The following is a 23,243-nucleotide window of genomic DNA, read 5'->3' as shown; positions in this document are numbered from 1 at the left end:
TACCATAATCAAACTAATTGGAAAAAGTGGGATATTAATTGCTACTTTAAGATTTATTTAAGATAGATTTATCATTTTGTGATATTTATTTCTACTAAACCATGGCAACATACATAAGATGCATTTCCCATTACAACATTACTGAATACGTTACTCATTGTTCGCTCATTTCTCTTCCCTTAAAGCCGCCATGGTGGTATAACCCCGTAAGTATTATGATTCTCACAACTTTGTTACATATCATTTGTCGTCCATGTTTTGATGTTGTCATTTTGTTGTTTTTTTCTTTATGTAAGTGTCTTCGTTCTTGCTTTTTACTTCAATGTTTATGCAATACTTACACGAAAAACTACTTCATTTAAGCCTTTTTATGTTTATCATTTTTTAGAAATATTTAAAATTATTTTAAATCTTGGATTTTTTAAAATAATAATTTAATAAAATTTGTGTGTCATGTTCTTTGGTATCACGTTGTATAGAAAGTAAGCACTTTTATTTGAAATATTTTTATTTGTAATAAAATTTAGCCCTGTCGCCACATTATTTTTTTAAGGCATCCTGTCGTCTTTAAATATGTGAAAATTCTGATACTTTGAAAAAAACGTGGAAAAAAAAGGAATAATTACCGAAATTAATCCACGCACATTACTACACATGATATGGTATCAAACCTGATTGACTGCATTGAACTTAGGAAAATCATTTTGATTTTCATCCTGTCTCTTCGACCTAAAAGAAAGACCTTTAAACTATCTGAATTCAACTCAAATTTTACCGAGCCTTCTTTTGTTTTTCTTGCTAGACAACAACGACACCACGCCCCAAGGCAAACAACTGCCGTGAACTGCTGAGCGGACGTCTGCAGGTCAAGTGGGAGATCCAAGGAGAGTTCCTTTTCGTGGAACTCTTTGGGAGAATTAAAGAAGACCAATACATGGCCTTCGGGTTATCTGGTGCACAAGGACGACCTGAAATGATTGGAGCAGATGTTGTAGTCGCATTTTATGATACGACCAAACGAGTCTTCATGGCTGAGGACTATTACATATCGCATTTGGCACAGTGTGATGGGAAACAAGGAGTATGTCCTGATGAAAGAATCGGTGGAAAGAATGATATTATTGTCTGTGAGTAAAATAAAAAATATAGTTTCAGCACCACCATGTTTGGCTTGGTATGACCCATGACCTCTTTTCAGTGAGCGGTGATCGGAAGAACGGTGTAACTCATATCAAATATAAAAGACTCCTGCAAACAAACGAACCCATCAACGACCTTGCGATCCCAAACAACAGGGACGTGTCAGTCATTGCCGCAATAGGACCACTAAATGCCAGAAAGGAAGCGAATGCACACTCCCATTCGGACGTGAATGCCGATGACATTAGGATAGAATTCAACTCAAAGGTAAGTTTATATATCTTAGAAAATGCGAGCCTTTTCTGGCAGGACGAGCTCTTTGATTATACCCCTTCCAATTTTCCTATACTAAGGACTATACATCTCTTCCTTCCTACATTCTAGAATGATCACTCCTGCACATCATCACTCTACGATATCAAGGATAAAGATGATCCTGAACCATGGCCTACGCGTATATTAGCAGGAACTACTTCAATATCAGCACGGATAGGACCAACTGGTGGAAAGCGCGGATACACTGCACTCACTGGTCATCCATCATGGGGAATCGCTTGGTATTTGAATGATCTCTTGATCCCGGAATTATATGTAGAGCGAGGTGAAACTTACATATTTTCGGTAGAGGGAGGAAATAATCCGGCACAACCAGCACGGTAAGTATCGGATTCCACTGAGAGCCTGGAGATGAGGGTCCCCACAATTTAAAACATGTCGTATATTCTAGATATCATCCATTCTACATCACGGACTCACCTGAAGGAGGTTTCGGACAAAAATCTGCTGAAGCTCAAAGGCAACAAACAGTCTATGCCGGAGTTGATTATGATTCGAACGGATATCCTTTCCCCACTGCAGGTAGAATAGATATTTTTAAATCATATTTAACAAGTGTCAGTCTACATTCCGATTTTCTACCCTTCTAGCCGGACGGTATTGTGAGTGGGTTCACAAGGGTGTTGATAAGTCCGCCGTATCCGAAACGTTTGAAGATTATATGAAAACAGTTGAATTAGAGTGTGAAGGAGGTGAGCCAGCTATATTGAACTGGACCGTGCCGGATGATGCTCCAAATCTATTGTTTTATCAGGTAAGCTTTTTTAGATTTTATAGGGATTATCCTTGGCGGCTGGTAGCGGCCAAGAAGGGAGAGCTATCCCAAAAACCTAAAAAAATTTTCGAAAATTACCATGATGGTCCGCCCACACTCCTTTTTGACAGCCGAACTCGAAAAAGGGAGGGGCGTTCCCTTTGAATACGCGAGTATCTCACCTATCACTGTACAAAACCTCACGTGTCCTGGAACCAATGCCAGGGTCCGCAGCGTAACCTGAAACAAGACAGACAAAGAGGATATCCCGCGAACCCACCGCAAGAAAACTATGAGCCAAAGTGGAAAAAGAAAAAAATATCTCCTCGAGCGCCCGCGTGGAACCGTAAAATTCGAGATCCAAGAGCCAAGATCGGGAAGGAAAATTCACCATGGATCACATCCTCAGTCAATGGGTCTCTTGCCTGAGATCGTCATGAGGTGTGGCCTTTGGGGTTCCTACCTTCTCTTGGTATACTCAGATCATAATATTGGAGGATACCCCTTTGCGGTGAGTTGACTCCCACTGTTCCCCGTTCATCGCGATCTAGATCCCTTGCATCTCCGTTCTCTGCCATCTTTTCCCAGGTTCAGTTCCTAAATTATATCAGAAACGCTAAATAAATCCAAAAATCCAAAGGTGGGAGGGGAAATGAGGGGGCATTAGCTTCCAGGAAACAGGCATGTAACCTTTTTTTTTTGTTTTTATGGATGGAGGTGGAAATCTTAGAAAGACGCTACTGCGCCAGGTTGCAGCAGTGTGTGGGATTCACACCCACTAAAACCACCCCCCCTCTTCCGCCCCTCCCCGCGGGACCACCGTGAAGTATTACTTCGCGGGGGAGGCTCTGGTTCACTATACCAGCTCGTCTATGTCACATCTCCGTCGCGCCACCTTCCGAGCTCAATCCAACTCCAGGAGTTTTGTCTGCACCACGGCGACTGCCTCATTTACCGCCATCCACTTTTCCTCCGACTTCAACATCTCTTCCACGAGGTTGGAGGGCTCGATGTCCACCCCTAAGATGCTGTTCAACCTCCTTTTCGGCTGCAGAAATCTGGGACAATGGAACATAACGTGCTCCGGGTCCTCGGGTGTAGTATCGCATTCAGGACAGTTGGGAGAGTCGTCCAGCTCGAAGCGATGCAAGTACTTCCTATAGCCACCGTGTCCCGTAAGGAACTGTGTCAGGTGGTAATTCAATTCTCCGTGCTTTCGGTTGACCCATTTCTCGATGCACAACTCTCCCCTGATGGCTTTTCGGAAATCCGCATTCACCTCGGCTGGATTTGCCTTCCGCTTTTCGTAGAGCCAGTGTGCCTCGCTCGCTAGAAGATCTATAGGGATCATTCCTGCGATAACACACACTGCCTCCGTCGACGCCGTCCTAAATGCGCTGCACACCCTTAGCGCAATTGGCCGGTATGCCGAACATATCTTCCTCCGGTTGACAGCGTGGTTCAACGCTCCCGCCCAGACAGGGGCCGCGTATAGCAGGATCGACCTCACCACTCCCGCGATGAGTAGCCTGCGACTATACTTCGGCCCTCCCACGTTAGGCATCATCCTTACAAGGGATGAGCTGGCATTTGCTGCTTTCTCTCGCGCATAATCCAAGTGTCCCTTGAAACTCAGCTTGGCATCGACAATCACACCCAGGTATTTGACAACCGATTTTGAGACGACCTCACGATTACCAACCTGGATTGTAACCGTGTTGTTCTTCCTACGATTGGTAATGAGGACCGCCTCCGTTTTTTCGTCCGCCAGGTCCAGCTTGGCCATTCGTAACCATGACTTGATGGTATGAATGGCTTCATTTGCATAAAGCTCCACGTCCTCGGGATGCTTTGCAATTGCAACTACCGCCAGGTCGTCCGCAAAACCAATCAGCCTTGTCTCCTCCGGCACGCGAAGGCCAAGCACTCCGTCGTACATTATGTTCCACAGCAGCGGTCCCAATACAGAACCTTGAGGCACACCTGCTGTCACAATGTACTCGCTCGGCCCGTCGTCCGTCTCGTACCAGAGAAGTCTGTCCGAAAAGTAACTCTCAATGAGCCGAGCCAAGTAGCTAGGAACACCCAGTTTGGCCAAAGCGCCCTTAATCCAGCCCCAATTGGCTGAGTTAAAAGCATTTTTGACGTCCAGCGTCACCAGAGCACAGCATCTGCCCATGGCCATTGCATTTCGAGCCAATTCCACGACCTTTGCTACTGCATCGACCGTAGAACGGGCTCGCCCAAACCCATATTGCCGCTCTGAAAGACCACCCGCAAGCTCGATGAACGGGAGCAGCCTGTTGTATATCACCCGCTCCAACATCTTCCCCATAGTGTCTAAGAGACAAATAGGGCGATATGAAGAGGGCACGCCGAGTGGTTTTCGGGGCTTCGGTAGCAAGACCAGCTTCTGCCTCTTCCACTGGGCGGGAAACACTCCTTCCGCCATGCACGATTCGAATGTGCTTGCGAACCACCTTGGTCTGGCCTTGACCGCCACCTTCAGAGCCCTGTTCGGAATTCCGTCCAATCCCGGAGCCTTGCTGTCCCCAATACGTCTGCAGATTTCCCAAAGTTCCTCTTCGGTAACATCAGGGATCGAGAAGACGTCCTGCTGAGCTGCCAGTTGGGGTTCTCTTTCGTCCTGCTCCTGCTGCGGGAAAAGAGTTGCAATTATTTGCAACAAGAGCCGTGGGCATGTCACCTGAGGTGATTTTCGCCCGCAGATCTTCTTCATTACAACTTGGTAGGCTGTACCCCACGGATTCGTATTAGCCTCCATGCAGAGCTTCTGGTAGCATTCCCGCTTGCTTCTCCGAATGGCCTTCTTAAGCTTGCTTCGCAGATCCCTGTATTCCTCCTCACGCTCCTGGTGCTCCGGCCTTCCCCTTGTCCTGTGGGAAAGTCTCCTCGCTCGGAGACAAGAGGATCTCAAGGCAGCGATCTCCGTGTTCCACCAGTAGTTTGGCCTCTTGCCGTGGTGCAAACGTCGTCGTGGCATCGTAGCGTCGCATGCTTCGGTTACACGCTGAGACAGCTATGTGACCCTTTCCACCGCTGTTCCATCCGGATCATGGGCTCCCTCCAATGCGGCCAGGAATGTCTCCTCGTCGAAAGCTCCGATAGACCAGCCAACCGCCTTAGCCTTTCTACCTCCAGAGCGTCGTTGACTGCGTCCCCGGTTCCCAATGCGGAGGAAGATGGCCTGGTGGTCACTGTGGGTGTAGTGCTCACTCACTTGCCAAGCCATCCCCCTCACCAGTGAAGTGCTAACAAATGTCAGGTCAACGATCGAACCCGACCCTCTTCCTCGAAAGGTGGGCACGCATCCAACGTTGGCCAGCACGATGTCCAGCTCCGCAAATGACTCCAACAGAATTTGACCTCTGGTGTTCGTCGATCGGCTTCCCCACTCCAGGGCCCACGCGTTGAAATCGCCCGCAATGATTTGAGGGCTGCGGTGTCTAGCATCCAACACCAGACTGTCTAACATTTCCTCATATTGTGCTATGGTTGCACTAGGAGGAGCGTAGCAGCTGTAAATATGGACACCGTTGACCTTCGTCCTTATAAAACCGGCTGCCGGGGGGGCCATGACTTCCTGAATGGCCTGTCTTCCGCACGCCCAGATTGCGGCGTTGCCAGACGCATCCACCGCCCAAGTCGCACCGCCGTAGTTTCTGTGCGGCTCGCAAATAACCGCGACATCGACATTCGACTCTCGAATGGTTTGCGAGAGCAGGTCCTGAGCTGCCTCACAGTGATTGAGATTGATTTGTATCAATCTCATTTGCCTGTGCGGTTCAGCTCCCTCCTATATACCGGACATCTGCTGCTTCCCGCAATATGCCGGCCGTCCACGCCCTCTTTCCCACTACATAACATACGCCGTGGATCTCCGGTGCAATCTTTGATGAGGTGGCCGTCTTCCCCACACTTCCTGCAACTCCTCGAAATACCATGATGACTAGTGCATGCCGCCGCAAAATGACCGAAATCGAGGCATCTGAAGCATCTCTTTAGAGAGATTTGCTCCCTGAGCCTGCACACGACCCAACCTACTCTTACCTTGCCCGCGGTAATTAACTTAATAGCTGATTCCACCGGTAAACTAATAATAGCGGTCTGTGTGCCACCATATGCCTTCTTCATCCTTTTTATGGCACTCTGGTCTATATTGCCAAGGTTGAACTGCTGCTTTAGCGCAGCACAGATGTCCTCCCGTGAGGTGACTTCATCTATGTCCTTGCATTCAACCACTATCTCCTGTTTCCGAGCTCTTACCTCAGCTTCCTCTCCAACTACACTTTCCACCTTCCAGCGGAAGTTATCGGCCGACTTGTCGGCGGATTTACTTAACTCCAGCATCAGATCCCCTCTCTGTGTTCGTCTAATACGGCTTACACTATCCCCCAAATCCTTCAATTCCGGGTCTGACTTCACTTTTCGGAGGATGTCGGCATAGGACATATTTCCCTTCTTGGAAATAATTATTATTTCCGGGCGGAGCTTCTTTTTGTCCTTTTTCCTCTTGTTGCTCACCTTAGTCCATTGTTCGGGCCTCCGGGCGTTGGTTTCTTCCACTTTTGTAGGTGTTGTGGCTGCAATCGTGAGATTACCGACTTTCGCGGATACTCTCGCCGGCTCCGCCTTCTTTGGTGAAGAAGCTTTTTTCTTCTTCGGGACTTGCTGTGGTCCAAGAGGCTCGCTGGTACCGTCTCTAGCCCGTTTTCCTGTCTTGCCGCCTGCTTTATCACGGGGAGGCGTCACCTGCGTTTCCCTTGTGACCTTGCCAACTGACGCTTGGGAATTCTTTTCTTCGAGTGCCTTGATATAAGACAATTTAATGCCTCTTATCAAGGCTCGAATATTTTGGTGGATATTCCGCCTCTCCTTGATGAACTCGCACAATTCATTTATTCGTTCCCCAAGTGTAACGAACGCCATTCCGGTATGTTCCCGTTTGCTTTCGCGCCTTGCGCCATAAGGAATGATCTCGATTAAGGGACTATTCGTATTTCTTTCAGAGTCCCGCGACGAATCTCGACTACCAAAAAGAACCATTGTTCTCGGTGGTGATCTCCCAAGCTTCGAACTCCTCCTAAAGGGATCCGGTGTGGACCTAATTTCCACTCCACCATTATCTCTTGTAGCATTAGATGCCACAGTAGCCAAGTTTCCCACTACTGAGGCACTGCGGTCGTTGGATATCGACGGCCGGGAGCCCGCTTGCTCACTCCCAAAAACCGCCGGCACTGGTTTTCCGAAGCCCTGCACCGTAAAAAAACTACTTTTCTCCTTTTCCATATTTGGTTTAATTTCTGGGTGTCCTTCCCATAGCCAATTTTTATCCACGGGTGGGCGTTTACTTCCCACCTACCCGGCCTACGCATAACCATGCCCATACACGCACATCTCCGGATGCGTGCATGTGCATGCCCATGACACATTCGCCGAGCATTCCCTTATCCGCACGAAGGGACGCACCTGATGGGAGATTTGGCAACTCCGCACAGGCATGTAACCTAAAACTAAGTCAAATGTATCTGGCACTCAGCCGAAACATGAAAATGAAACGGGAAGCCGGGAAATGACTATCTTCCACAAGTTTATGATTGGCCCCACGTTGGGGGCCATTGTAATGACTAAATTGAATGATCGACGGTCAGGAGACCATCTGGAGTAGCCAAAATCTACCTAGAAGGGAGAGCTATCCCAAAATCCTAAAAATTTGGCGACATCGAAAACCCCTCTCAACTATTGAAACTCCACTAAAATATTCAAAAGGACCCCACGCATTCCCTAGCTGGAATGGTAAGAATTTAGCCCAAAGCCATAAAAAGGAGTTCAAAGCAATGCAAAACTAAATAAGGATTTATTGGGCTCTAAGGTATTAAAAGGAGGCAACTCATCAGACACTGCTATCCATAAAATAAATCTGTGGCCAAAAAAAAAGTGGGAGACAGACGACTGGTCCCATCCGACATTGAATCAGGACTCCGTCAATCCTTAAACAAAACCTGAGGCGATATTGCCCTCCCGTTAGAGATACGTAGCTGATGTATGTAAGACCACAAAAATCATATAACCTTAAAGTTTAATATCACATTACCATCAGCGAGCGCGATCCAGACATCACCAAACATCACGTCATTACATAGCATTACAACATAACTTAACATCACGGAATCATCAAAGTGATATTCCTGATAATTTGATAATATCGGGTTCCGACCGTAATATAAGATGTTGGGAATAGGGTTAGGGTGAAAGATGATGTTTGTGATATTACTTTGCAATCACACTTTTCTTGAAAAAATATAAGGTGTTTCGCGAATCTTCACAGATGAACGCACTGACAGTTTGATATTCCACATTTGAAGAACAATCGTCAAGAACTTTCGTACTAGTATGGGATCTATACAATCCAGACGCTGGACATTGATCAGTCAGGTATACCGGACCACATAGTAGTCAAAAAAAAAATTGGGCCACTTGTAGTTACCTGTCCGACAGCTATCGCGTCATTTATCAGTTACCCTTTGCGGTCATTCGATCCAACTCGGGAGTTTGTAGAGGGCTGGCAAACAAGTTACTGGTCATGTCTATATGGGCTCCGAAATCGGGTCCCTTTCAGAGAAATACCAAGAAGTTCCTGCTATGGCAAACAGTGGAAATTCCTCCATCCGTCTTTTCTGCTTCTTTTTTAACGTTTGCCCTTTTCAATAAGATCGGTTTATTTTAACATGACTCCCCAATTCTCTCGGCCATAAGTTTGGCTGGAACAGAGAGGTTCTCAAATCACCATCTAACACATTAAGCTATCTCTTCTTTGGTCGGCTTCTGGGTTGTTTCCCAATCAACGTAGCTATCGAGTTATAACCGACGCAAACAAGACGACAGTACTATCAAAGACGCCTCTCCCTCGTATTTCTATGATCCCGGCCTGGATTCTTGAAATTATCACTCCGCCCCCAGCTGAAACCGCGCGGTTTCAGCGAAACAAACCGACCACGTGATCACGCCAATGAGGGTCACTGGGCGAATCTGACACTCCACGGGCGCTTTTTTAAAGCGGCTACCGGATGGTCGAAGGCTTTCAGCCTCGACAAGGAGACCCACTTGGACCCGCCTCGTACGTCGAGCTTGAATGAGTGCTCGCCTCATTCCAGCACTCAAAAGGAGTCGCCGTATGGTGATCACAGCGGCCTCCGAGGAGCGTCCACCCTAATGACGACCTGACCGGACGTCGGGAGGGTGAAGTTGACCACATCTTCGAAACTGCGTCCCTGAGCAGACGCAGCATTCCTGAGTTGCTTAACCGTGCTCTGATGTCCAGCACAGGGTTGGCGAGGAGGCCCAGATTCTCCCCGTACACCATCTGCACGGGGCTGATCGTGATATCCTCTCGTTGGGCTATACGGAGGCTGAGGAGGGCGAAAGGAAAGGACTGCGACCACGACGCCTTAAGCTTCCCGTGCGTTTCCAACGTTCCAGCATATCATTAGACTGTGAATGGTATGCAGTAGTCCTATGCCGTTTGAAGCCAAGGCACTTTCCTAACTCCACGAAAAGAGTAGATTCGAATTGCATTCCCTGGTCCGTGATGAGAGAGGGCCTTGGCACACGATTGTGCCGTAATATCAGACAAAGGTATTGCTTCAGGCTGGTCACCTGTCGATGATTGTGAGGCAATACCGGAATCCGTACGATTATGTCGAAATGGATGGTCTGGAAGCGCTTGGTTGACCTTGGGAACTACTTCCTACCTACCTACCTACTTCCTTTCGTACGTGCTTGTTGACCTTATACTTCTGGCATCCGATGCACTGTCTAGCCCAAGAGTTTACGTCCTTGTGCATCGTCCTCCTGATGCGTAGGTGTGCAAGATGGTGTATTCCGTGAAATTCTTCCTTGCGAAAAACATGTATGAATGGTCTGGGTCCCTTATCTGAGGTCTCGCAAAGTAAATAAGAATTTCAGCCGAAAATAGGAAACCCCTTGCATTTGTATTTGGAGTTTGCCTTCAGGCTCTGACGCTGTGCGTCGTCGTTTTGTACCTCGGCATTTGCCGCATAATCGACCGCGGCGAGGGCTATGACCTCTGCAGCAACATTATCTCTTCCAGACAGGTGTTGGATATGACATGTAAACTGACTAATATAACTCAAGTGCCGAAGTTTTGAAAAGGAGCTCAACGGTTGCCAGATTTGATTCGCCCGTTGATGAAGAGCGGCGCCTACCGCTGTATCTGAGGCATTGGCAAACACTACTAGGGGAGCATCTGGCTGAGGAAATGCCAGTAGCGGTGTATTAACAAGCTGTGGTTTGACTGTCTCAAACGCATAAATGGTCTCAACAAACCACGCAACCTCGCGGGAACCTTTAGTTTTGAGCCCAGACAAGTAGGTGACGAACCGCTTTGGACAAGAAACCACGATAAAAGTTTAACATACCCAGGAACCTCTGCAGATCCTTTACCGTGGTTGGTAGGGGAAAGTTTTTTATCGCTTCAACCTTGTCTGGGTCAGGTTGGATAAAATCCGGGGTTATCAAGTGGCCGAGAAATTTTACCTGCCTTTGAAGGAATCTGCATTTTTCAACGTTTAGGAAAAGTTCGGCCTCAAGGGTACGTTGAACAATGCACTCGAGATGTTCCAAGTGTTCAAATTCTGAAGAGGAAGCGACCAAAACATCTTCCGTATAGACGAAACTAAAGTTCAAGTTTCCCAAGACAGAGTGGATGGACCTCTGAAAAGTCTACGCAGCGTTACTCAAGCCATCACCATCTTGGTGAACTCGAAGAGACCGAAAGGTGTGCAGATGGCCTTTTTCGGAATGTCTGTTCGTGATGCACCTCAGCTAGATCCAAGGTGATGAAAGCACGGCAGTTCGTTACCGATTGCGCAAAATCATGGATGAGTGGAAAGGGGTATCGGTCTGGAACTGTCTAAGCGTGCAGACGCCTATAATCTGCACATGGTTGCCATTCACCGTTTGACTCAGGGACCAAATGAAGTGGTGAGGACGAACAACTATTGGAAGTTCTGCAAATACCCTGTTTCATTGAATCGTTGAACTCTTTCTTTGCAACAGCAAGCTTCTGGGGTAAAAGTGGGCGCACTTGTGAGAAGATTGGGGAGCCAGTAGTGTTGATGTGGTGCTGCACATTATGTTTAACCGGCTTGGAGAAACTGCTTTCCATAGTAATGTTGCGATACTTTCTGAGGAGTGCGCGAATGCGGTGGTCGGCAACATCCTCGAAAATTATGGAAAGAGTGTCATTTTGGCAGGTAGAAATTTTCCCTGACGTCGGTAATAAGGTTCCGGAATCTATCAAACCCTTGTTCTTCAAGTCCACCAGTAGGTCATAGTAATACAGGAAGTCTGCGCCTAACACTTACCTGCCTATAACCAGCGGATAGAAGAAGAGTTCGCGGCAGCCAGTCGTAGATTTTGCGGAATTAGAGTGTTTGCACGGGGTGCAGAGAGAACCGACTCCTCAGTGCCCTCGTCGACCAGGAAGCAACATCTGCTAAGGGGGTTGAGATTGTAAGGTGACATGGTACTGTGCTTTGAGTATCCGTCACCGAGGCACCCATCGAGCCCAGTTTTTCGTTGCGTTAAACGCGCATCCGCCGATACATTTAGTCCCTGAAGCTCCGTATTTACGATGGTACCAGCAAATTGTCAAGGCAGATGAGGGTCCTGGCGTGCGACTACCAGAACGCCCATTTCGGGAAGCAGACCTCGACCGTGATTGCGATCGAGATCTACCTCTCTAACGCAAAGCACCAATCGTCGCGGCGAGCTTTTTGTGACCGCGTCGGCCAGTGTAGTCACCATGGACTCTCCATTTCCCGAGTTATGTCTCGGGAATCTTTTGCGACCACGGGGCACGCGTACAGCTCGTGTATCTTGTCGGCCGTGTCGGACAACACCACCAGCGATCCCTAGTCCGCACGGACCAAAATGGCTCTCCCGGAGAGTCATAGAAGTCAGTGGGACTTCAGCAGCTCAGAGCCGACCTTATCTCCACCCAGTTGCTTCACTTCTCGAAGCAACTGGCTGGGGGTACGGTCGCGTCAGGAAGTTTCATTTCCTTACTTACTGAAAGGCGTATTACCAGCTGCTCTTTCAAGCAGACGTATGAGCACTCCTCCAGCACGTGACGAGTCCACTGGTCTCCTCGTCGAGGCCGATGAGGGCGTGGTTGAACCGGGTGTCGTTCGCCGTGACACACTCCTCTTTTTCTTCAGCCGTTGTCTCGTTCACATCGTGATCGGTTTCGCCATTTGGCTCAATCGAATGCCTGAATCTGGGTGCAATCCCGAGGCTTTTAAGCGCCTGCTGATTTCCCAAAGGATCTACATCTTTTTCCCGCGCTCTCTGGTTTGGTGGTAGGTTGATTGCAATAAGATTAGGTGTCACTTGGGTCGCCTGCGACACCGGTGGGACATCAGATTTCGACTCGTTCTTGAAATTTCTTTCCTCCTGCTGCGATTTGTTGTAGAACACTCTAATAACTCTCACCTTATTTTTAATGACTCAGTGCACATTGGGCTTGTCCTTGATGAACTCGGATAAGTCAACTATTTTTTCACCAAGCTGTGTGAAGGGTAATTTCTCTTGATCAGGGCTCTGCTCCCCATGAGTCCTAACCGGATTGCTACTCTTAAATATTTTGCATTCATTGACCATCCCTCCGTTTTATCTTTTATGATGTTTGGTGGAGATCTCAAAGCAGACGAACTTTTTCTGAATGAGTCCTTCTCCTGGCCCTGGAGTACCTCCTGCTGTCGCTCCTCTTGAATATGTGCGATCAGTGTTGTTGCCATTTTTGTCGTCCAGCGAACTGCTTTCAACTTAACTTTTTTCGATTTTGTTACTGGGGTTCTTCTCCGTAGAGTGCTACTTCGCTTGAATACCTCCTTTTCCAAATCAAAAACACTTGTAGCATTAGATCTAACGGTGGCCAAGTAGTCCACCGCCGAGGCACTGCGGTCGAGGGATGTAGACGACCGCTTGCTCACCCCCAAAAGTCGCCAGCACTGGTGTTCCGAGCCCTTGCACCGTAGATTTGTTTCTTCTCACGTCTTCCACAAACTAACACTCCGGTGCGCAAATTGGTAGGATTGGCATGACAGACGAACTGGAGTCAAAGTTCGGGGCTCTGGAGAAGGCATTTAATACCGCCTTTAAAGTATCGTGTCCTGCTAAGTACAGCAAAAATACCCTGCCACCGTGGTGGAACGAAGATCTCTCTAGTTCAGGAAGCTGACTAGAGAAATCTTCAACATCTGCTACCGGCAAAAATACTAGCAGCCATACAAGGACTGCCTAAAGAAGTACAAGTCGGCCATCAGGCCAAGAGGCGGTCATGGTTAGACTATTGTCAGAACATTGAAAGCACTAGTGAATCCGCAAGGCCCAGTAAGATTCTGTCCAAGGAACATAAGAGTCCATTCTTCCTTAAAAAGTCGGAAGGCTCGTGGACGGAATCTTCTAGCGAAGCATTGGAGCTGCTGGTTCAAACGCACTTTCCCTCCAGCGAGGAGGACTGTGAGTCAGAACCTCGCTTGGAGGGTTTGCGGCAACCCCAGCTGTGCGAGACTATCAAATCGGTAATTACCAGGGATAGGATCGGCTGGGCTATAAACAGCTTCTCCGCATACAAATCTCCAGGCCCAGATGGCATAATGCCAGTCATGCTACAGAAGCAGCAGGAAAGGGTTATGCCGTGGCTTCTTAAGATTTACCAGAGCTGCATCACTTTGGGATACGTACCACAGTCCTGGAGGCGCGCACGAGTGGTTTTCATACCGAAAGCGGGCTGGCGCGGTCATAAGTCTGGGAAGGACTTTCGACCAATCAGCCTCACCTCTTTCGTGCTGAAGACCCTAGAACGCGTCCTGGACATTCACTTAAGGACGATTATGGAGAGAACGCTTTTCTCTAAGTCCCAGCATGCCTACCTCAAAGGAAAATCCACAGAAACCGCCCTCCACGAGGTAATTGGCACGGTTTAGCGGTCGCTGCAGTACGAGCAGTATACCCTTGCTGCCTTCTTGGATATAGAGGGAGCTTTCAACAACGTCAGTACCAACGCCATCAAGGAAGCCTTGACCGGTATTGGATTGAAGGGGTATCTCACGCATTGGATTATATCCATGCTGAGTTCCAGGATAATCCAGTCCGATCTGGGAGGCAATCACTTGACCAGAGCTGTGAACCGAGGCACGCCCCAGGGTGGCGCCACCTCACCGGTGCTTAATAGTAATGGACAAAATTTTACGTACATTGGACAGCAACGGGGTGAAGGTGGTGGCGTATGCTGACGACTTGATGATATCAGTATCAGGGATGTTTCTGTCCATTATGAGCGACATCATGGAAGGAGTGTTGCAAAAGGTGTGCCTGTCGGCCGCAAGATGCGGACTCAGCATAAACCCAACCAAAACGCAACTGATGCTATTCACCACCAAGACAAGGATACCTGAATTCCATCTACCACGGCTGAATGAACAAAGATTGGTTCTTTCCTCTAACGTAAAGTATCTGGGTGTAATCCTGGATCCTAAGCTAAATTAGAGGTTGAATATAGAACTGAGGGTTAAGAAGGCCTGTATAGCCTTCTATGCTTGTAAGAGAACCTTTGCAAAGAAAGAGGGTCTCCGGCCGAGGATGGTTCTCTGGATGTACACCGCTGTAGTGCGTCCGATCCTGACGTACGGCTCTATTGTATGGTGGCAGGCTTTGAAGAAGAAATACAATAGAACGAAGTTTAAAAGGATTCAAAGAACCGCTTGTGCAGGTGCTACGGGGGCTCTGCAGTCCTTCCCGGCAGATGCTTTCAATGTACTCCTGCATCCCCTCCCACTAGACCTCCACATCAAATATGTTGCAGCGTGCAGTGCCGTCAGACTACGTGAGTCCGGATGTTGGACAGCGAAGTCTTACGGCCACAGCAACATCCTAGACGAAATACCTCGAGAAATCTGGGCATCCCCCACGGACTATGTCACACGCAAGCTGAACTTCACGAGAAACTTTGTTGTGGACCTTCCAACCAGGGCAAAGTGGAAGACCGGCGGCGTGTTGCAAGACTATAACACGGTATTCTTTACGGGCGGATCAAAGATGGCCTATGGAGTCGGCGCGGGGGTTTTTTCGAATACACACGGTGTATCCAAGTCGTATGGTCTCCCAGGTTTCGCCAGCGTATTCCAGGCGGAAGTACTGGCGATATTGGAAGTCTGTCGATGGCTGGAGCGTGATTCGAGCCCCAAGCGTAACATAGCCATTCTGACCGACAGCCAAGCGGCCATCAAAGCCTTGTACTCAACGACGACATCTTCCCGGCTGGTGGGGCAGTGCAGAGAGGCGCTCAACCATCTGAGCGGCATGTTCAAGGTCACTCTCCTCTAGGTTCCCGGGCATAGGAACATAGAGGGGAATGAGCGGGCTGACGGATTGGCCAGGCAAGGCTCTGCTCTTGGCAATCCCTCGGCGAATACAGTCGGTGTTCCGTTGGCGGCTGTCGGGGGCGGATTCTACTCGCACTACCTAGCAGTCGCGGGCCTGAGATGGCGAAGGCTTACAAGCTGTGCCAAATCAAGGAGGATTTGGCCCGCTTATAACATAGCCCGATCACGAGAGCTCCTGTGCCAGACGCGTGCAAATGCATTCAAGATTACGGCGGTCTGCACAGGGCACTGGCCCATAGTGGACCATGCCGCTAGGCTCGGCATACCCTACAACTCGCATTGCCGAAGCTGCGAAGAAAGAAGGGAAACCCTCATGCAATTTCTCTGCGACTGCCCAGCTCTGGCTCGAGTCAGGCTGTGGACACTGGGTAAACCATTCTTTGGGGACCTCAGAGAGATTTCTAGCTGCAAGGTCGGAGAGCTGCTTTCCTTCGTGAATGCTACGGGCTGGCTCTGAAGATCCCTGCTGCTTCCCTGTTCCTATAACAACAGTCACGGTCTTAGGAGTTTATGGCATCAAAATGGCGCACCAAAGCGCTAATTGGGCTCCTCGGAGCGGCCACTGATACCTACCCTATCCTACCTTCCACAATAGTTTTATGTTCTGGGTATCCCCTGTGTGGAGTTGCCAAATCTCCCATCAGGCGCGTCCCTTCGTGCGGATAAGGGAATACTCGGCGAATGTGTCATGGCCATGCACATGCACGAATCCGGAGATGTGCGTGTATGGGCATGTTTATGCGCAGGCCGGGTAGGTGGGAAGTAAACGCCCACCCGTGAATAAAAATTGGCTAAGAGAGGGATACCCAGAGATAAAACCAAACATGGAGGAGCAGAAGAAGAATGAAGTTACGGTGCAGGGCTTCGGAAACCCAGTGCCGGCGGTTTTTGGGAGTGAGCAAGCGGGCTCCCGGCCGTCGATATCCAACGACCGCAGTGCCTCAGTAGTGGGAACCTTGGCTACTGTGGCATCTAATGTTACAAGCGTACGGGAGGAACTTGAACTGGCTCCAGTGATGAAGCTCGATTTTTCGCAGATCCCCTCCCACACGGCCACAAGCCCCCACGATCGCTACCCCCAGTGGGAAGCGTATAGCGGGAGTCTTCGATGAGGAAGAATCGAAACTTCAAAGGCGGATGCGGAAGCTTGGAGGAAGGTAGAACCGCGGAAAAGAAATTATCGGAGGAAGATTAGACCGGAGGTGATTTTCATTTCCAAACGGGGCGAAGGGTCATACGCCGACATTCTCAGGAAAGTGAAGGCAAACCCCGAACTTACCAATTTGGGAGACAGCGTCAGCCGCATTAGACGGTCCCAGAAGGGAGATCTTATGTTGGAACTTAAGAAATCCAAGGATGTAACCGCGGACAAATTCTTAAGCCAAATCGGGAAGACTTTAGGGCAGGAAGCCGACATAAGAGCTAGCAGGCCGGAGATCACTATAATCTGCAAAGATGAAATCACGACGAAGGAGGTAGGTTCGCGAAGCGTTGGAGAAACAGTTCGATCTTGCCGGACTACAAGAGTCCGTGGTGAAAACGCTAAGGAAAGCCTATGGGGAACACAAACCGCCATCATCAGCCTACCAGTGGAGAACGCACTCAAATTGTTAGCAGCAGGGAGAGTGAAAATAGGCTGGGTTACGTGTCGCCTTAGGGAACAGGTGGCGTTAAAATGATGCTTTAGATGCCTTGGCTTTGGTCACATTGCGAAGTCATACACTAACCCAAATGAGAGGTCAAAGCAATGCAGGAGGTGCGGAGTGGAAGGCCACATCAGCAAGGACAGCGGAGCTGACCCAAATTGTCTACTGTGCAAAGGAAAGGAGGGTGTGGACCATCGGCACATTGCGGGCAGGTGCCCGGAATACAGGAGAGCCCTTAGCACAAATCGCAGATGAGGTTGATACAAATCAACCCCAACCACTGCGAGGCGGCGCAGGATCTACTCGCGCAAACCATCCGCGAGAAACACATCGATGCGGCCATACTAAGTGAACCATACCGAAACCGCGGTGGTAGCGTTTGGGTCAAAGACCAAACGGGCCAAGCAGCGCTGTGGACTTGAGGAGAACAAGCCTTCCAGGAAATAATGGAGCACCCGGAGGAGGGTTTCATCAGAGCGAAGGTGAAGGGTATCCACATCTACATCTGCTATGCTCCACCCAGCACTACACTCGTCGAGTATGAGCGGATGCTTGCTGCTCTTGTTTTGGATGCAAGAGGACGTTGGCCGATCATAATAGGAGGCGATTTCAATGCGTGGGCTCTTGAATGGGGCAGCCGGATAACTAATGTCAGGGGACGTGTTCTCCTCGAAGCATTCGTGGAGCTGGACGTGGTATTGGCGAATGTTGAGTCTTCGTACACTTTCCAGGGAAGGGGCCTGGGGTCTATAGTGAATCTGACATATGTGAGTGCCACTTTAGCCAGTAGAATCGCTTGGCATGTCAGTGAGGACTATACTCACAGCGACGACCAGGCAATCTGCATAGAGATCAAGGGCGGATCGAGCTCGAAAAAGAGTTTGCCGGGTGATATGCTTGGCTGGACAGTGAAAGCTTTCGAGGGGGACACGTTTTCCGCGGTGCTCAAATCCGACATATCTCTGAGTGGTACGGCTGGAGAAAAAGCCACCCAGATCACTCGATGGGTGACGGAAGCATGCGATCCTACTATACATACTACTATATAGAAGGCGATTGCTCCCCAGTAGGCAACCCAACTACTGGTGGACCAACGAAATCGCAAGTTTGCGAGCCGCATGTTTTCGGGCAAGGAGGCTTTGCCAGAGGCTCAGAGGAAAACCCGGTGGCGACGGTCGAGAGGAGGCACACAAGCAATTGCGTGGCCGCCTAAAGGAAACGATTCGGAGGAGCAAAAACAACTGCTTCAAACAGCTGTACGACCATACCGACATAAACCCTTGGGGTGAGGCTTACAGAGTGGTGATGAAAAGGCTGCGGAAATCACCCCAGATGACCTGTCCGCGCCTCCTGGAACAGATTGTTACCACTCTGTTCCCTCACCACGAAAATAGGGAAAGGCAAATTTTTGTCCAGCTAAATGACGGCATAATACGGCCTGTAACTGTAGAGGAGCTGCGGGAAATATGTGGTAGGTTCGGTGACAACAAGGCCCCAGGTTTGGATGGCATCCCCAACCGAGCTTTGAAACTGGCAGTGAAGACTAGGCCCGACCTTTTCGCCAACACCTTTGAGGCGTGCCTAAAAGAAGGAATATTCCCTGCCCAGTGGAAAAAGCAAAAGTTGGTGTTGCTTTCGAAGCCTGGCAAGCCACCTGGAAACCCAGCGTCGTATCGTCCTATCTGCCTGTTGGATACAATGGGGAAGATGATGAAGAGAGTCATCTACAACAGACTCCTGCCCATCGTCGAAGCCAGCAATGGTTTGTCGGAACGCCAGTTTGGTTTCCGACGCGCCCACTCTACGGTGGACGCAATTGGCATGGTGGCAAACCTGGCAAAAGGTGCACTGATTTCTGGCGGCTGCTGTGCCATGGTGGCGTTGGATGTCAAAAACGCATTCAACTCAGCCAACTGGAATAGAATTAAACGGCCGTTGGCTGACATAGATGTCCCCGGATACTTAGCGAATTTGGTGGAAAACTACTTCTCAGAGGGGACTCTCTGATACGGGACGGATGAGGGCCCCAAAGAGTACATTGTCACAGCCGGGGTACCACAGGGATCGGTACTTGGTCCCCTGTTGTGGAATATCATGTATAATGGGGTGCTTGCTCTTCCCGCCCCAGAGGGGACTACGATTGTCGGCTTTGCTGATGACCTAGCTGTGGTTGTTGCAGCAAAACACCCAGAAGATGTGGAGGTTTACGGAACAGAAACAGTGAGAGCGGTAAAGTCCTGGCTAGAAAAGGCCGGGCTGACCTTGACGGACGCGAAAACATACGGTCGTATCAAAGCCGGCTATCAAATACCTGGGGGTAATAAGTTGACACCAAATTGAGTTTTAGGGAACACCTAGAGTATGCATGCCAAAAGGCAGCCAGTGCCACCACGGCACTTGCAAAAATGTTGCCAAATATTGGTGGGCCGAAACATTGCCGGAGGTTGGTGCTAGCCGGAGTAGTGCGCTCCATCCTCCTCTACTCGTCACCTGTGTGGGCAGAGGCGCTTGCAAACTCTCAGAGACGGAAGCAGGTGAACTCGGTTTACCGGCGGATGGCTTTGAGGGTTTGCAGTGCTTTTAGAACCACATCAGATGAGGCAGTATTGGTGGTGGCAGGCATGATCCCGGTTGACATTCTGGCCAAAGAAATGAGTATCCTGTACAATGCAAGACATGCACAGCGTAGATATGCGGCAAGGTCAAAGTCGCTTGATCTCTGGCAACGCAGATGGGACGAGTCTGCGAAAGGTCGGTGGACGCACAGGCTCATTCCCAACATTAGGGTGTGGCTTGAGAGAAAACATGGGGAGACCAACTACCACATTACCCAGTTCCTCACGGGACACGGTGGTTGCTACAGGTAGTATCTGCACCGCTTTGGGTTGGATGATTTTCCGAACTGTCCCAGATGCGATGGCATACCGGAGGATCCAGATCATGTGATGTTTCACTGCCCACGATTTGCGATGGAGAGAAGGAGCTTAAACCAGGTGCTGGGCAGGAGCGGGACCCCGGAGAGCTTGGTTACTGAGACGCTGGAGTCCGAGGTGAAGTGGCTTGCGATTGGCTCCGCAATCATCCAAATGCAGGAGGAGTTGCTGAAGGAACAAAGAAGGAGGAAAGCTGCAAATAGGAGAAGGATCAGTGCCTAAGAGCAAACCTACCCCGCGAAGTAATACTTCAATGGTGGTCCCGCGGGGCTGGGGCTGGAGAAACCGGGGGTGGTTTTTAGTGGGTGTGAATCCCACACGCGCCCGCTGTAGTTCCGACGTTCGGGCGGCGGAGCTACGGCGGACGTGTCTTTGTAAGATTTTCCACCTCCGTGTACGCACAAAAAAAAATGTTCTGGGTATCCTTCCCATTGCCATTTGGGTCCGCACACCAGAGATGAACAAACACTAGCCTACGCACAATTAGAAAAGGAAAGTGCATGAACACATATTTATACATCAATATGTGTGCCCCAATCCGCCAGCTGGGGTCGCGCCTGATGGGAGATCTGACCGCTCCTTATACTCCTGTCCGTCTGTCTGTCTGTCTAGCTATTGTCACGAAATTTGATGATATGTGTTAGATGATATTGGTGGCGCCATTTTGTGTTGAGTTTAAAGGGCATGCGAAAGGGGGCCGTACATTTCTTTTCACAGAATATGGTCATGTGGGGTGTCAAATTAATGGGCTTGATTAGCACTTGCAAGAAACGTAGGGGAGTAAAGGCTCAAAATGTGTGCCCTGAAAAGTGTAACAGATCTCGTTCGGAAAACCGAAAAATCTGAAAAAATTCATAATAAATAATAAATAATAATCATAATAAAATCTATATTTTATTGATTTTAGTGCTACACTCACAACAATCTAGGCTGGAAAATCCATATTGTCGATCGAGGCCAACCGTATCCTTTCAACAGCACCAGTACCGCATCAACCCACCTTCAAATTGCCCAAAGTCCTATTCATTTCATCTTTCTTTCAACACTTTTCACATTGATAATGTTAAAGACAATTATTATCAATTATAAAATTGCCTGATAGTTGTAAATGAACAAAGTGTTAGATATTAAACTAATAAATGAAATTGTAGTTTTTTCTTACCGCACACTTTTTCTTATACAACAAACACTTAACTATTGTTACAGTAAATTCAACAAATTGTCATAAACTACCCATTTTAGTGATAAAGATGATATTAACTATTAAGTTTTAATTACAAAATGAATTAGCTAATCGATATCAAATACTAATTTTATATATGAGAATGGTAAAGAGGCCGGCGAGCATCCATCAATGAGTCTTGAAGTAGTCATTCATCTATTTCAATGAGTACTTGAAGATACATTGATGGAGTCTCTGGTGAAAGTTAGTATCTAATCGAAAGTCATATTGGCATGCATCAACTCTAACACGTTTTACAGACCTAGATATATTACATTTACGACAAACACATCAATTTACAACCAGGCTATATCGCATCAAAACATATCTTTGTGAGAGTGTTGAAAGTGAGTTAAGGTACATGTGATCTATCAATGAATGAAAAGATGGAATGAATAATGAATGCGGTGGGACCGATAACTTAGTTAATAAGAAATTATAAATTTCACTCTATCGAGAATTACCAATCGAACGAGAATGAGGTGTAAGTAAAAAACAGCATGAAAAGTAGGAAACAGTTTTTTAAAAGTAAATTAGCAAAATGAGAAATATAATTTAAGCCGAAGTAGGAAAATCAATGAATGCATATATATATACATATAAATGGATCTTTAATCTAAAAATTGCAATTTGAACTGAAAAAGATGAAACAAAAGGGTCTGACTATGAAATATACAGAAACGAAAACCTAAAATTGAATGACAATAAAGAGAAACAATACGAAAAAATATACACAAATATAAATTAATAAAATTATCATCTCAATTTTTAAGATTCATAGATTTCAATTGATCAAATGTAAGTTTAACTGTAATAATAAAAATTAAAGAATATTCCATTACCACTATCAAATAATAACAAAATTTGTTACAATTAAGGGTGCTTTATTGAAATAATGAGAAAGAAATATTCTGCAAAGAGAACAAAAAAAAATCATCACACTTCACTTTTACGACAATAAAATCCACATAATAAAATTAGAATTTAAAAAGTATTATCTGTAAGATACAATTTAGATTAAAAACTAAAGACAATAAGAATTTCTGATGTTATTGAAGGATACTATCAAATTAAACATAAACCATCAAAAATTATTAAGCTTTCCATATAAAAACAAAGATACTTATTGCTATGAGAAGATAACTTTTGTTAAAATATAAAAATTCTATAAAATTTATTTACAAATTTATCCACTAATTTTGAATAAGACAATAATAGTATAGATGGGTATGGGGTTACCAAACATGTAATGTATTAGATTATTATTTTTGTTTGTTGTTTTTTTCGTTAATAAATACTTTTTTAATGATTATTTTACTCTTTTTATCTATTAAACCATTTTGAATGAAGGTTTATTTTCTTAAAACCTTCTAAAATTTGTTTTTCAGTTCGGTTTTGCCATGGTTTCAAGGCACCAAGCAAAAAGTTTAACTCAGTTAAAGCCATAAAAATGGTTTGATTTATCAAATTTTTGTTATATTTTTAATTTATTTCTAGATATAAAGTCCTGGCCACTGTTGTTTCCACTTTGTGAGTATATAGATAGAATTAGTACTAATTATCTTTTTTTTGTAATAATTTTACCTATTTTTTTGTGTTTGTTTATATTTGCAAAATTAACTTTGGGCATTATAATTAATAATCCGAATTTAATGACAATTCAACGAAATATGAAGTAGAAAAGAACAAAACAAGGCAAATTTCTATCAAAAGGTTGAATAT

General features: G+C 47.2%; 1 protein-coding gene across 1 annotated transcript in view; it reads left to right on the top strand.

The window, feature by feature from the left end:
- LOC119651633 (protein Skeletor, isoforms B/C) overlaps positions 1–22,833 on the top strand; it is a 238,851-nt gene extending 216,018 nt beyond the window's left edge. The window contains exons 7-12 of the mRNA XM_038055297.1: positions 803–1,127; positions 1,199–1,407; positions 1,525–1,796; positions 1,868–1,998; positions 2,067–2,230; positions 21,207–22,833. Coding sequence (XP_037911225.1) covers positions 803–1,127; positions 1,199–1,407; positions 1,525–1,796; positions 1,868–1,998; positions 2,067–2,230; positions 21,207–21,398 — 1,293 coding nt within the window. The 3' untranslated portion in view covers positions 21,399–22,833. The remainder of the gene's footprint in view (positions 1–802; positions 1,128–1,198; positions 1,408–1,524; positions 1,797–1,867; positions 1,999–2,066; positions 2,231–21,206) is intronic.
- Positions 22,834–23,243: the final 410 nt, after the last annotated feature.

This window comes from Hermetia illucens, chromosome 3 (genome assembly GCF_905115235.1).
Source record: "Hermetia illucens chromosome 3, iHerIll2.2.curated.20191125, whole genome shotgun sequence".
Lineage (NCBI taxonomy): Eukaryota > Metazoa > Arthropoda > Insecta > Diptera > Stratiomyidae > Hermetia > Hermetia illucens.
This window is presented reverse-complemented; position numbering and strand designations above follow the sequence as displayed.